The sequence below is a fragment of the Aphelocoma coerulescens genome, chromosome 5 (genome assembly GCF_041296385.1).
Source record: "Aphelocoma coerulescens isolate FSJ_1873_10779 chromosome 5, UR_Acoe_1.0, whole genome shotgun sequence".
NCBI lineage: Eukaryota > Metazoa > Chordata > Aves > Passeriformes > Corvidae > Aphelocoma > Aphelocoma coerulescens.
Window position 1 is genome coordinate 38177531 of NC_091019.1, and position 13936 is coordinate 38191466.

The 13936-nt window shown below is 39.4% G+C and overlaps 1 protein-coding gene across 5 annotated transcripts; it reads left to right on the forward strand.

Annotated features, from left to right (window-relative positions):
- The first annotated feature begins 391 nt into the window (after positions 1 to 391).
- Positions 392 to 9675, forward strand: LOC138110808 (uncharacterized). Of its 5 annotated transcripts, XM_069015994.1 has the most exons (7): positions 392 to 424; positions 835 to 865; positions 4143 to 4264; positions 4372 to 4508; positions 5083 to 5179; positions 6724 to 6898; positions 7311 to 9675. In XM_069015994.1, the coding sequence occupies exons 3-7, from the start codon at positions 4146 to 4148 to the stop codon at positions 7371 to 7373; spliced, it is 591 nt and encodes a 196-aa protein (XP_068872095.1). In that variant the 5' UTR covers positions 392 to 424; positions 835 to 865; positions 4143 to 4145; the 3' UTR covers positions 7374 to 9675. The 5 variants fall into 5 exon arrangements, 3 of the variants coding, with proteins under 3 accessions (XP_068872095.1, XP_068872094.1, XP_068872096.1); XM_069015993.1 differs by having other exon boundaries at positions 6724 to 9675; XM_069015995.1 differs by lacking the exon at positions 4143 to 4264 and having other exon boundaries at positions 409 to 424; positions 6724 to 9675.
- Positions 9676 to 13936: the final 4261 nt, after the last annotated feature.

The following is a 13936-nucleotide window of genomic DNA, read 5'->3' on the forward strand; positions in this document are numbered from 1 at the left end:
GTTTGAAAAGTTCCTTAAAATGACTGCTGATTGTTCTGTTTTAAAAGTTCCTTGAAGTGTTTGTGGTGTAGTTTAATGCTTTTGTTAGTTGTCCTTAAGTTGTACAAGTCCCTAAGCCCAGCTCCAAGAGCAGACTGCCTGACTGTCGAGGGCTATTTTTACCCGCTGTCCATTAACCTGCAGCTCAGCTCCACGGCAACATGACTGGCAATGAGGACATTTTCCCGCCTTCCAAGCTCCCTGGACAAGGAGCTATCCCATTGGCTGGATCCAATGACTTCACTTCAAGGCTCCACCAATCGCACCAGACCATGGGGGCTGGATTGTGGGCGGACTGGGGCGGAGCATGGACACGATAAAAGGCTGGAGCAGAGCTCTGGGGGGGCATTTGCCTCGGGTTAGCTGTGGGTGGTGCCCAGTGCTGGTGAGTCAGGCCTCTATCTCCCAGAGAGACCATTTTAATTCTCTAACTTCGGACTAGCCAAAGTTAACCCAGCATTGCAGGCTTCCTGTGCTGGGGCCTTGGGCCAGTTAGGCCTAAAGGTCTCTAATCGCTGCAGACCCGGGTTTTAGGATTTTTATTTGTGGATTTTCCCAGACTGGATTATTTTAACTTTAATTAATTTTTTTTAAAATTATTCTTTTAATAAAACAGATATTAATTTTTAATTAACATCAAGAGTGGTCTCATTCTTGACAACGCTTTGGGGGACTCATCTGGGAGGCCATATTTTTGCCCTAAAATCCAGGAATTTTGGTAAATTTTTGAATTTTTAAATTTTTTTTCCCTATTTTCCTTTCTTGGATTTACTGGACAACCTTGGACCCCTGCAGCTGAGAGGAGACACCCCACTACAGGAACCTGGTGAGGCCTAAACCCTTCCTAAGGGGTGTTTAGTTAGGGAATTGCTCTTTTTTAAAGAGCTTAAAGTTCTAGAGGGACTCCCAGGGTTGGGCCCTTTTGTGGGTGAGTGTGGGGTTGGCTATTCCCTGTGTGAGTGAGGAAGCGAGTGAAAGGGTTATCTCTTTGGTGCACACCACGAGGAATCACTCCTTAAGGGATACAGGAGGACGATTGAGGGTGGTGGGTGGCACTTTTAGGGGAAGTTACCTCTTTAGGAGTGCACACGACTCCAATACGTTTTACAGTTTCATATCCCTAGTCCTTCTCGGGTCTAGAACTGAGAAGGACACCCCACTCTAACCTCTTTTTCTCTCATGTCCTTTTGGTGGGCAGGGCCACCATTTTAAATTTCTTTTTTTGGTGGGCAGGGCCACCATTTCAAATTTCCTTCTTTTTGGTGGGCAGGGCCACCATTTTAAGTTCCCTTGAGCAGAGAGGCTGCCACTACTGACATTACTGCCAGGTTTAAATTATTTAAATGTTATTTTACAAATCTTTAGTACTTCTTAAACAGATTTAAAGATTTAATTAGTCACATGTGTGATTGTATTTTAGTTGGACTGTTGTATAGCATATTAGCCAGTTCTTTTATTTGTGGCTTTTGACCAAATTATTTTGCGGTTTTTCACAGTAATTCTTGTTATCTGTCTTAATCCAAAGGTACCGCTGTGGTATTCATTGTCTTTATCCTAATCGCAATAATATTTTTATTGTAAATTATAGATATTTATAATTAATTTTGAATTTTCCCACGGGTCTGCCATATTATCTTATCTTTGTATTAGAATTAGTTATTCTATTGACGAGTTCATTTTCTTTACCATTAGAGTCTATATTATAAAATATTTAATTTTTACTTTTCCCACGGACCTACCACTTTTCTTAATTTTGCAGTGGATTGTTATTTCTAATTACTAAAAAGTTTTGATTTGTTGTTTATTACATTACACAGATTGTCTTTTATCATATTAGTTTTGGTTGATTTAATTAAGGGGGGGGTGGAAAGAAGGCATTTTTTTGCATCAGCTATTTGTTTGTCCTAAACTAACAGAATGGGGCAGTCAAATAGCAAGAGGAACAGCCCTTTTAAGAAATACAAAATTTTTCCTGACAGCCCACTAGGGCAGATGTTAATTGAATGGGAGACAAATAATTTAACTAAAGAAAAAGATCAATATCAAATGATTCAGTACTGTGTATTTAAATGGCCAAAACGTAAGATCAGTCATGATGGCCTTAAATGGCCAAAACATGGGTCCTCAGAAGCATGGCTCTGCAGGGCACTTTATTCCTGTGTGCACTACAGAGCCTCAAAAGATCCTAATGAATTAGAGTATGCAAAAATTTGGTTAAGATATTGGGAAAAGCCAGAAACAGAACAAACTAAACCAAACCAAATTCAAGAAGAATCAAACAAGGTGCTACCAATTTTGGAAAAACCAAATGAGAAACCTAAAAAGAAATTAAGTCAAGCAAAATGGGATCCCTTAGACCACCTTCCTCCAGCAACTCCTCCAAGGGAGAGAGTCCAAATTGAATGTAAAAGAGTTTTTCCTCCACTGAACCAATCAACCGAAGGGGATTCTGAAAGTGAAAATGAAATGGAGATAAACCGGGAAGTGTCTGTTACCTCTAACTCTCAAAAGAAAATAATTGAACGTGAAGTTCTTTCTAGCCAGAAGGGCCCAGCCTTCTGCACTAGAAGGAAGTCCATTAAAGCACCTGAATGTCCCACCTGCCCTAGCGCACCCCAAGATTCCCAAATTTTGCTCCTCAGAGAAGTAGCTATGGGAGGCGCTCAGGGAGGAATTGGTTATGTCATTGTACCTCTGGCATCGTCAGAAGTACGAGAGTTTAAAAAGGAAATGAAAAGTTTGTTAACTGATCCGGTGGGTCTTGCAGAACAGTTTGACCAATTCCTCGGCCCTAACATTTATACTTGGAGGGAAATGCAATCTATCCTCCAAGCTCTGTTCACCGTTGAGGAACGGAAGATGATTAGAGCCGCAGGAGTAAATGTATGGGACAGAGAAAACAATACAAACCAAGGCCCAATTGGCGAACACAAATTGCCCGTAACTGATCCTAACTGGAACCGAAATTCAGAAGAGGGAAGGAGGTACATGACTGATTATCGGAATTTAATTGTTAAAGGAATCAAAGAGGCTGTTCCCCGTGTTAACAACGTGAAAAAGGCTTTTTGCGGGGAACAGGAAAAAGATGAGTCCCCTACCGCTTGGATGACTCGGTTGAGGAATAACATTGAATTATATTCTGAAATTGATTTAGAAAGTGAAGGTGGAAAAGCTATGTTGAAAGTTCACTTCGTTTTGCACTCCTGGCCCGACATCAGAAGAAAATTAGAAAGATTGGAAAAGTGGCCAGAGATAGGACTGGATGAGTTGTTGGAGGAAGCACAAAAAGTATATGTTAGGAGAGATGAGGAAAGAATAAAAACCAAAGCCAAAGTTATGTTAACCATGGGAAACAACCCTTTCTTTAAGCCTTCTCTCCAAAAGAAAACCTCTAAAGGATCCCCACAACAATCTACTTCTGAGACCTCAGGACCCAGAAAAATCATATGCAGATACTGCAATAAAGAGGGCCATGGCCATTGGCGTTGTTTTAAAAGACTAAGAGATCAAGAGGCTTTCCAAATGGAGGGCAGGTATTGAATAACTGAAGGTGTCAGGGGCTCTACCACCTGGGGAAACAGAAACATCTACAAGAGCCCTTGATAAAATTAAAAGTTGGTCCCCAGGAACAGACAATGGAGTTTTTAGTAGACACAGGTGCCAAAAGGACCTGTGTCACTGAATAACCCAAAGGATGTACAATATCAACAAGCGCTTTAAACATTTATGGAGCCAAAGGAGAAACCTTTGAGGTTCCCCTAATAAAGGATGTGACAATTACTAGTCATGGATGCACCCATACAGGTGATATTCTGTATTTACCTCAAGCAAGTACCAACCTATTACGCCAGGACTTCCAAGTACCACTTAAAATCAGAGTGGTACCTCAAGGACGTCAAATGAAAACAAAACTGTTTTATCTTTGACAGATGAAAAAGAAATCAATCCAATAGTTTGGGCAAGGCCTAAAAACAGAGGTAAAATGGGTATCACACTGCTCACTATGCAACTACTTCCTGACACCAAGCCAATCCGAGTACCACAGTACCCACTGTCTAAATACAAAAGACAGGGACTAAAACCTGTCATTGTGGACCTCATAGAGGATGGGATCCTCGAGACCTGCAAGTTGCCCTACAACACCCCAGTTTTGGCTGTCCAGAAACCAGATAAGACCTTTCAGCTGGTACAAGACCTGCGTGAGATCATTAAGAGTTCAAACCAGGTATCCTTTGGTACAAAATCCTTATACTCTTCCAGGCCAAGTACCGCCAGAGCATACCTGGTTCTCTGTTCTTGATCTCAAGGATGCATTCTGGTCATGTTTTCTAGATTGTCATTACAGAGATATCTTCGCTTTTACATGGGAGGATCCAGACACTGGAAGGAGGTAGCAGCTGCACTGGACTCGACTTCCTCAAGGTTACACCGAGGCACCAACACTCTTCGGTCAAGTGCTAGAGGACCTGGTAAGCTCCTTCTCTCCACCTACAGGGACACAGGTAACACAATATGTGGACGACCTGCTACTCTCCAGAGAACAGGAGTCCACAGTCAGATTGGGCACTACTCAATTATTAAATTTTCTGGGAAAGAATGGCTTGAGAGTTTCAAAACAGAAATTACAATTCATTCAACAGGAGGTGAGATATTTAGGACATGTACTTGGCTGAGGCACTGGAAAGCTGAGTGCCGAAAGAATTGAAGGGATTCTAAATGTATCACCTCCAACTACAAAAAAGGAAGTCAGACAAATATTAGGCTTATTTGGGTATTGCAGACTGTGGATCGACCAGTATACCTGGTCTGCTAAATTCTTATATGAAAAATTAACCAAGGGCAAACCTATCTATCAATTGGACAGAATCAGACGATCAAAAACTTCAAAATCTAAAAGATCAATTGACAAAAGCACCAGTCTTAAGCCTACGTTCCCTAGAAAAGCCATTTGACCTGTTTGTTAATGTGGAGAAAGGAATCTCCTATGGTGTCTTGACCCAAGACTGGGGTGGAGTCAGAAAGCCAGTTGCTTTCCTCTCAAAGTTGTTAGACCCAGTGTCAAGAGGATGGCCAGTCTTCATCCAGTCTATCGCTGCAGCAGCCACCCTGGTTTTGGAGAGCCAAAAACTCATCTTCAGGGGTAAGTTGACTGTTTATATGCCACACTCGATAAGGACTATCTTGAATCAGAGAGCTTCCGAGTGGCTAACAGATCCAAGGATGGCGAAATATATAACTATATTAATGCACACTGATTACCTGAGCTTAGTTACTTGCTCAATCCAAAATCCAGCTCAATTTCTTTACAGAATCCCCTCTAAAAATGTCCTTGAATACAATTGCATTGATATAGTTGACCTACAAACAAAAATTTGGGAAGATCTAGTGGACTGCCCCTTGATCAAGGAGAAGTCCTTTTTATTGATGGGTCATCCTGAGTTGTAGATGGGAAACAATGCTCCGGCTATTCTGTTGTAGATGGCTTCAAATGAAAGTTTTAGAAAAAGGGAAGTTACCATCTACTTGGTCAGCTCAGGTGTGTGAATTATACGCCCTCGAAAAGGCCCTCTGCAGACTAGCCAGAAGCATTGGAACCATCTACACGGACTTGAGGTATGCCTATGGGGTAATCCACACGTTTGGCAAAATTTGGACAGAGCAAGGGCTCCTCAACACCAAAGGAAAAGACATCCTCCATAAAGAGCTAATTTTAAGGATTTTGGAAGCACTTAAACAACCTCAGGTGATTTCAGTAGTACGCATCCCAGGACATCAAGCAGGGAACACTAGAGAAGCAAGGGGAAATACTTTTGCAGACCTCGCAGCTAAAGAAGTGGCTGTAGAAACAACAGAAAAGGTAATGGAGGTGAAAGCACTTCCCAATGACATCGACAGCACTTTAATAAACAACACTTTTCCCATGCCCGTTTTTAATGATCAAGAAAAACACAATTTTAGTTGGAGGGAAAGAAGATTCACAGGGCCGGTGGCATCTGCCAGATGGCCAACAAATATTAAATAAAAATCTGGCTAGAGAAATCCTATGGAATATTTATCAAAGTCACCACTGAGTTCAAAAGCTCTAGCAGACCACTTTCTTAGAACTTTCGGATATATTGGAATTTACGAATTGGCTAATCAAATTACAAGGAGTTGCATAATTTGTCAAAAGGTAAATAGAAAAGTTATGAAAAAGAATACAAGTGGGGGAATTGAATTGGCCGCTAGACCTTTTCAAAGCATACAAATTGATTTTACTGAAATGCCCCCCCGTGTCCAAAGGTGGAAATATTTATTAGTGATTGTTGATCACCTTACTCACTGGGTTGAAGCCATACCAACTGTAAACGCTACTGCTCAAACAGTGAGCAAGGTGATCCTTGAACAAATTATCCCTCGTTATGGGATAGTCCACCGAATTGATTTGGACCGAGGTACACACTTTACCTCCCAAATTCTACAACAATTGATGCAGCAATTAGGCATTAATTGGAGACTGCATACTCCGTGGCACCCACAAAGTTCTGGGAGAGTGGAACGAATGAATTAAACCCTCAAAAACACTTTAATGAAATTAATAATCGAGACAAAGTGGTCGTGGATAAAGTGTCTCCCACTTGCTCTCCTACGGATCCGAACTCAACCAGGGTCTGACTTAAACTGTTCCTCTTATGAAATATACAGGTTACCATACTTAGCCACCCAATATGAAGCTGATGCGAAGGAGTGTGGAAATGTAAATGTTCAACAATATATGCAGTTGATTGCAGGAAATGTAAAGCAGCTGAGAGAGAAGGGACTTTTACCACAGACACCACCACTGGACTTGAATTTACATCACATCGACCCAAGAGACTGGGTATTAATAAAATCGTGGAAAGAAAAGTCACTGACACCAGCTTGGGAAGGTCCTTTCCAAGTCCAGCTAACTACTGAGACAGCTGTGCATACTTTGGAAAAAGGGTGGATGCACATCCAGTGTGTCAAAGGACCGGTAACACCACCAACTGAAGAAGAGTCACTAGAGTAAAGCTCCCATAGAACTGTTTATCTCACTTTTTGTATTAACTCCCAGTTTCCCTTTTAAGACATCCGAGTAAATTACTACCTTTTCCCCAGTTATAAAGTGTTAAGACTGTTGTTCCAAATATTATTGTTGTTCTAAAGTTGTTGTATCATAAAAATTGTTTCCTCACTTTCCACATTAGAATGCTCCAGTTGGAGGTAGTATTCATCCCTAATAACAGCTTAATCTGACTCTTAAATTTCAGGGCAAAACCATTCAAATTCGTAACAAGGCCAACTCCAAAAATGAAGAGGTTCTTGATGTCTGATTATCTGAAGAGTCCATCCAAAGGGATAAAACCCAGAAGAAGGACCAGAGGAGCAGGGATGGTACCACCCAGAGACAGAAAGACCTGGGGTGATGACTACTCTCCTCAAGGTAATCTTGTCAAACAAGAACAAATGCACCCTGTTCTACATTGTAACCCTCTGGATCCTGTGGTTTCCCTTCACCCAGGCTAACATCAGATGTAACAAATGTTACAAAACAGTATATCAGACAGAAAGAAACTCATACCAAATTAAACACTTTTTCTGTGCACATACTTGTGTGAACCCAGCTTGTTACAACTTCACTAAGTACCTGCACGGAAAAAGGACACAAATACTGGATTGGCAGAAATCTTGGCAATTTGGTTCATAAACAAAAGGGAGAATGCCCCTCCCAAGAAGATTGGCTCTGTTTTAACTTTAACTATATAACAAAAACAGAAGATTTGATCAAAAGAAAACCTTATGATGTGGACCTGATCCAAGAATTAGTAATCAATGAGAAAGAGAAACAAAAAGCAGAAAATTCTTTAGTGTCAGGTAAAAATCTGTTCATTGATCTGGCCGAGAGAATGAGTCAACAATTGAATCTTACAAATTGCTGGATGTGTGGAGGAACTTTGTCGGAAAGTTGGCCTTGGCAGGGAGTCAGTATTGGACCCCCTGATTTAATCTGACTAAATGACATCTCTCCTACCACCCAACATGATAATGAAACCTGGCAACTAAACAACACTGTTATTGGAGAGGAATGCATAAAAGGGAACAGGTTTACAAAAGAAGTTGGAGAAACAATTTATAAAAGGTATTTAGTAACTGATGGGCAAAGACACTGGTGGATACCTCAAGAACCAGAAGTCTTCTGGTCAAAAGAGAAAATTAAAAACAAAAATTGTATTTTAAATCCCACGGAACAATTCTATCAATGCTAGGACCATGGAAATCCTTACTCAGTCTCGCCACAGATCTCCAAATATTGGACTTCTGCTTCTAGCATCCAACCTCACTTTTGGGAAGCACCTCAAGATCTGTACTGGATCTGCAGTAACAAAGCCTATTCCAAACTACCACCTCTCTGGTGAGGAAGCTGTACCCTCGGAGATATCCAACATAATTTTTTCCTTTTACCAGAGGATGTTGGAAACGATCTAGGAATTGCACTTTATGATGAACTGACTAGAGCTAAAAGACAAAAAGGTTTTAATTGTCATTGGGTTTTCCCTTACTGGTGTAATTTTTCTTCCCTGTTTAATTCCTGGTTTTATTAGTTTAATAACTACTGTTGTTCAAAGTATGCCCCTTACTCAGGATCTCCCAAGGACAATGACTTCCTTCAGCCTCCAGCGACAAGATCATGCATGTCAACCAGCCGAAGAAAACTCTATAGAAAGAAGCAAAAGCTAGCCCAGCAGATGTGGGACCATTTTAAGGAATTCAGTGCCATTCCTGAAGAGTTACCCAACTTCACTTAAATGCAAAGGCCAAACAGCCTGCGCAAAAGAGAAAAAGGGGGGACTTCTTATATATGAAATCCACCAAATTGGCCTTTGCATGTTAAGTGCCCTGATTTTGTGTGATAAGATGTTAAATGTCCTAGTTTTGTATTTTGCATATTAAGTGCTTTAATTGCCAAATTAGCCTTTACATACTTAAAATGCCCATCAAACTCTAGTTAAAGATATAAAGTTAATTCTCAGAATCGTTTAATCATACAGTTCTTAGTTAAAAATTCCTGTTGATAAAATATTCCCAAGTTGGATCCCTTCCTTGAGCCTCAAACTTCCAAATGTCTTGTTTCCTGCACATACCCAAGTTATCCAGGTTAATTAGTATGTTTTTTAAAAAGATTCTTAAAGTGTTTATGGTTCAGTTTGAAAAGTTCCTTAAAATGACTGTTGATTGTTCTGTTTTAAAAGTTCCTTGAAGTGTTTGTGGTGTAGTTTAATGCTTTTGTTAGTTGTCCTTAAGTTGTACAAGTTCCTAAGCCCAGCTCCAACAGCAGACTTTCCAAGAGCTCTGGGGGGGGCATTTGCCTCGGGTTAGCTGTGGGTGAAGCCCAGTGCTGGTGAGTCAGGCCTCTATCTTCCAGAGAGACCATTTTAATTCTCTGACTTTGGACTAGCCAAAGTTAACCCAGCATTGCAGGCTTCCTGTGTGGGGCCTTGTGCCGGTTAGGCCCTTTCAAAGGTCTCTAATCGCTGCGGACCCAGGTTTTAGGATTTTATTTGTGGATTTTCCCAGACTGGATTATTTTAACTTTAATTAATTTTTTTTTAAAATTATTCTTTTAATAAAACAGATGTTAATTTTTAATTAACATAAAGAGTGGTCTCATTCTTGACAGACAGGTTGCTTGGATAGGGATTTATGACAGTAGGAGAATGTCAGGGTTTTTTAGAATAGTAAGGATTATTATGTAGAAATCCACATACAATCTAAAAATGGTAAGATAACATTGCCCAATTATTGACAGTAAATTAAATCTTGTCTTCAGAGGCAGAAAGAGTCAAATCAGAGGTCTTAAGAAAGAAATAAGTTATGAAATAAACTTTTTTTTGATGTTTAAATGTATATCTATTTCCTACATATGCAAATGTTTCTGTGGAGATACTGTTTGTCACGTTTCTGAAATAAGCACAGGTCTCAAAGATTTAATACAAGTGCCCTGAGACTTTCTTCAACAGAGGTGAAACAGCCATTTGCAGTAAGGTCTAAGCAGTGCAAAGCATGCACATATTCTTTGTGTCCCACCAACACTGGGAGGAGCAACAGGGTTCACAATCCTTGCTTCAGAGTGAAGAGCCTTGGAGCTCAGTCAGCTTTAGCACTGTAAACATCTCCAACTTTAAAAAGATTTCACTGCATAGAAAAAAGGAAAGTAGCAAGCATGCATTCTTAAAAACTTTTGAGTTTCATTTTGTATTTAAGATAAACAATTTTCAGCCTGTACACAGCGTAGTACTCAACCTCTTTAACAATTTAAAAAATCAGTTACGTGAAATGGCTTTGGGTACTCTGACAATGAATTAACTGCCCAATGGATAGTTTTGCACTCATAATTAGCTGATTAATGGCACCATTTCCTCAGGGGACCAATAAAACCATGTTTGTCAAAATAGGCAGCTGTGTGCATGTGTGCAGACACACACATATACATACACATAAAGGTAAAGCAATAGATGTTCAGTTTCTTTATTTCTTTTAAAGATGGAGTCTAATCAATACTGTGGTTTTGACCCTAAATCACTTACCAAACAGTACAATTGATAGCACCATCAGGTTTCTTTAGATACTAAAAATGCTGATTCAATAGCTGTAGCCAATATAAAGAGACATAATCAATTTGGGGAGGGAGAAGTTACTGTATTGACAATACTGCATTTGAAGGATTTGAGCACATGTAATGGGTAGGTACTTTAAAAATTTGTAGTCTTGAGGATTTAAAAAAAAAATACTTTTCCTTAGTATTAGAAAATCAGTTTCACTGCACACCTATATATGGCCAGTAATGTTAATTTCCCAAGAAGGATTATAAATTCTCCAAGAACTTGAAATTTGCTCTTCTGCAGACTCAGATAATTTTAAAGTGTGGTTTATTCTGAAAAGCCTTCATTCTCTTTATAATAGTAACAATAATCAGACTAACTTCCTTTCATGTCATTATTGATGTTCATTGTAAACATTTCTTAGCGTAAGTTAGGAAGGACCTCTTTGCACTTAAAGCCTAATCAAGTTTAATGTTTAACATTTCTAATAATGACTTAATTTTTCTAAAATGGATTTTAAATTGTTTTCTTCCCTAACTTTTACTTTCTGCAAACTAAGAGAAGAGGAGAAATAGTGAAACATTCTCTATCTATAAAAGAAAGAGATAACTTAATATGGAAACCAACCAACCTCTTAAATAAATTCAGTTCTCAAAGCACATTGACTAATGTTACCAGAAATGTTTCCTCTGAAGTATTTACACTAATGCTATACAAAATATTAGAATTGTCTTTTGTTTGATAATCTCTTAACAAATTCTGTTGTTAATTAACAGAAATAATGATGAATACAGTTAATGGATAAAATCTAGAATTTGTTTCCTGCAAAACAATCCTTCCTACCTCCCCAAACACCAAGATCTAGTAGCATATCTCTAACTTGTAGCTAACACTTCATGTTATGTATTCTGCTTTTGAATCATGCTATAGTACAGGATAATTGAGAAAAGAAAATCTGTGTAGAAAATAAGAGCAATTGAGAAAAACTTACTGTACATAGAATTCATTTCTTTTCCATTGCTAGGCCATTTTATTGTCATCTGGCATAGTGTCACCATGTGTTTTGTTTCACTACCATGCTATTTTTAACCAGCGTATCTCTGGCAAAATAGGATAAATTCTCTCTTTTATGGGCACTTTAGTGTCTAAATAAGCAGCTCTAAAATCAGCTTTCTTTGCCACCATCCTGTCTAAGTGAAAAAAGCGTTGGATATTTGTTGTATTTTTTTGCTTTTGTACCCAAAGGTAAACTTTTTTTTTTTAAGGTGAAAGAAAAAGAAATATCCATGTTGTGCAACTTCTGCCTCCTGAGGCTTGATTGCTTTTAAAGGGAAGTGAAGAAAGTAGTCAGGCCAAAAATTCCTAAAATAAAAAGGACAGTTGAGGAAGAGAAAATCATGAAATGATACACTCTTGTTAACATCCAGGTGCTGTTTTTTAAAGTTAGTGTTCTGTGAATGAGAATGTTACTGCAATGTTACAAGCTGACTTGTATTTTTCCATTGAATATCAGTGTTGATAATCAGGATGTGCTGGCCCTACTTTGAAATGTGCACTTTGACTTTGCTCTGTTCTTATAGCTGCCTAATTTCAATGGAGTTACGTCTTGTTTCATCTTGCAATCTCAAACTTTTTTTTTATCCATTTTCCTTTCATAAAAGCAAATACTTTGTGTACCAGTAAAGAACTCTTCCTACAACTGGTTTCAGTTGTGGTTTTTCATATCTATATATGGGATTTTAAAACCCCAACACTCTTCTTCTGCTTACAGTCAGTAAGCCAAATACAAAACACTTTTTTTTTTCAGCTGCAATCTTTTATTTGGATGTGTTTAATATTCTTCTGTGCAACAGTGCAGTACAAGTACTTAAAATGGTAAAGCCTTCTCCCCAAGATAACAGAGTACACTGCAGTAATACATGGAATGATATACAGATAACTACACTGTGTCCTATAAGAGGTTAAGGCAGTTTAAATGAAATAAATTGAAAACATCATGGATTTTTCTATAGTTTTCAGAACACATTTGGCTTCAAAATACTGATCTGTAATTTTGTTCTCAGGTGTTAATACTGAGAACGCTGAGTTAGGGAGGTTTAGAAGTGTTTAACATAACAAAAAAACCCTAAATTAAACTAGGGAGAAACTTTTAGGAGAGAAAGGATTCTGTTAGTACCTAGGGCCATTTAAAAGGAATCCCTGTGTTCATTTAAAAGGAATCCCTATGCCCTCAGATCACTAAGTAGTGCAGATTTGAATAGGAGTGGGTATGAGTGCAGAAAAACTCATACTATGACATTTACATCTGCACGCTCTGTGGGCATGTGGAAGCCATCCCAGCTTGCCTGGTGTTTTTCCTCTGCTTATCTGCATGGCACATTGAGGAGGCTTTTGGCAGCTGGCTCCTAGGCTCTCCTGTTTCTTAGCTCAGCCCTGCAAAAATAGCCCCTGATAAAGAAACACATCACTTATCAGGACACCATTACCTTTCCGCCAAGTAATTTTCAGTGTACTCTTTAGAAGCCTTTCTGGTCTGCAACCTGAGAGCAGCTGGGCTTTGGGAAAGGAGCTGTGCAGCCACAGAACAGCTCCTAGCTCTCCAAAAACTGCAGAGTGGTAGGCAGGGAACAGAGCTGGCAGTGCAGCTGATGAATCTGACTGCCAGATGTCTCTCTCATAAACATCCAGACACCAACACCAAGTAGTGTCTGGAGCCTGGGGACAGTATTGACTGAGCGCTGTAATGTGGCCATCAGTGAAGGGACAGCTTCCAGATGAAAGAGGCGATGCCCGTGCACATGAGTCTCTGCTGAGTTCTCCCTTTAGCTGATGAGGTAGACAGCTGACATTTCTGGCAATCAAAAAGCCTACTGTTGACTATCATCTGACAAAGTAATTCAGGAGGTGGCATTCACCGGTTCAAAAGCTCTTGCCCATCATCTTTGTGAGTGACAGATATAGGAGGGATCATCTCTGTGCTTTCTCACCCCAGTTGTATCTGGGTTGTGTACATGATGCTGCCTGTCATGTCTGTTCTTTTTAATTCTCAGTTCTTCACCAGTCAGCACCCAGAAGAAGAGGAATCACTCAAAACCTAACAATTTACTCAGACTGTAACTGGTCTAACCCAGATGTTCTGTGTTTTTCATAGATCTCCCAAGCTCTCATGAAGGAATTCTTCTGAAGAGCTAGTCATCCTGACAGTCCAAAGCAAAGCAACATTAAAATCAGTCAATATTTATTTGGCTTTTTATTTTCAAGATGTTAGTTAAGATGAGTCAGTAAACTTTTCTATG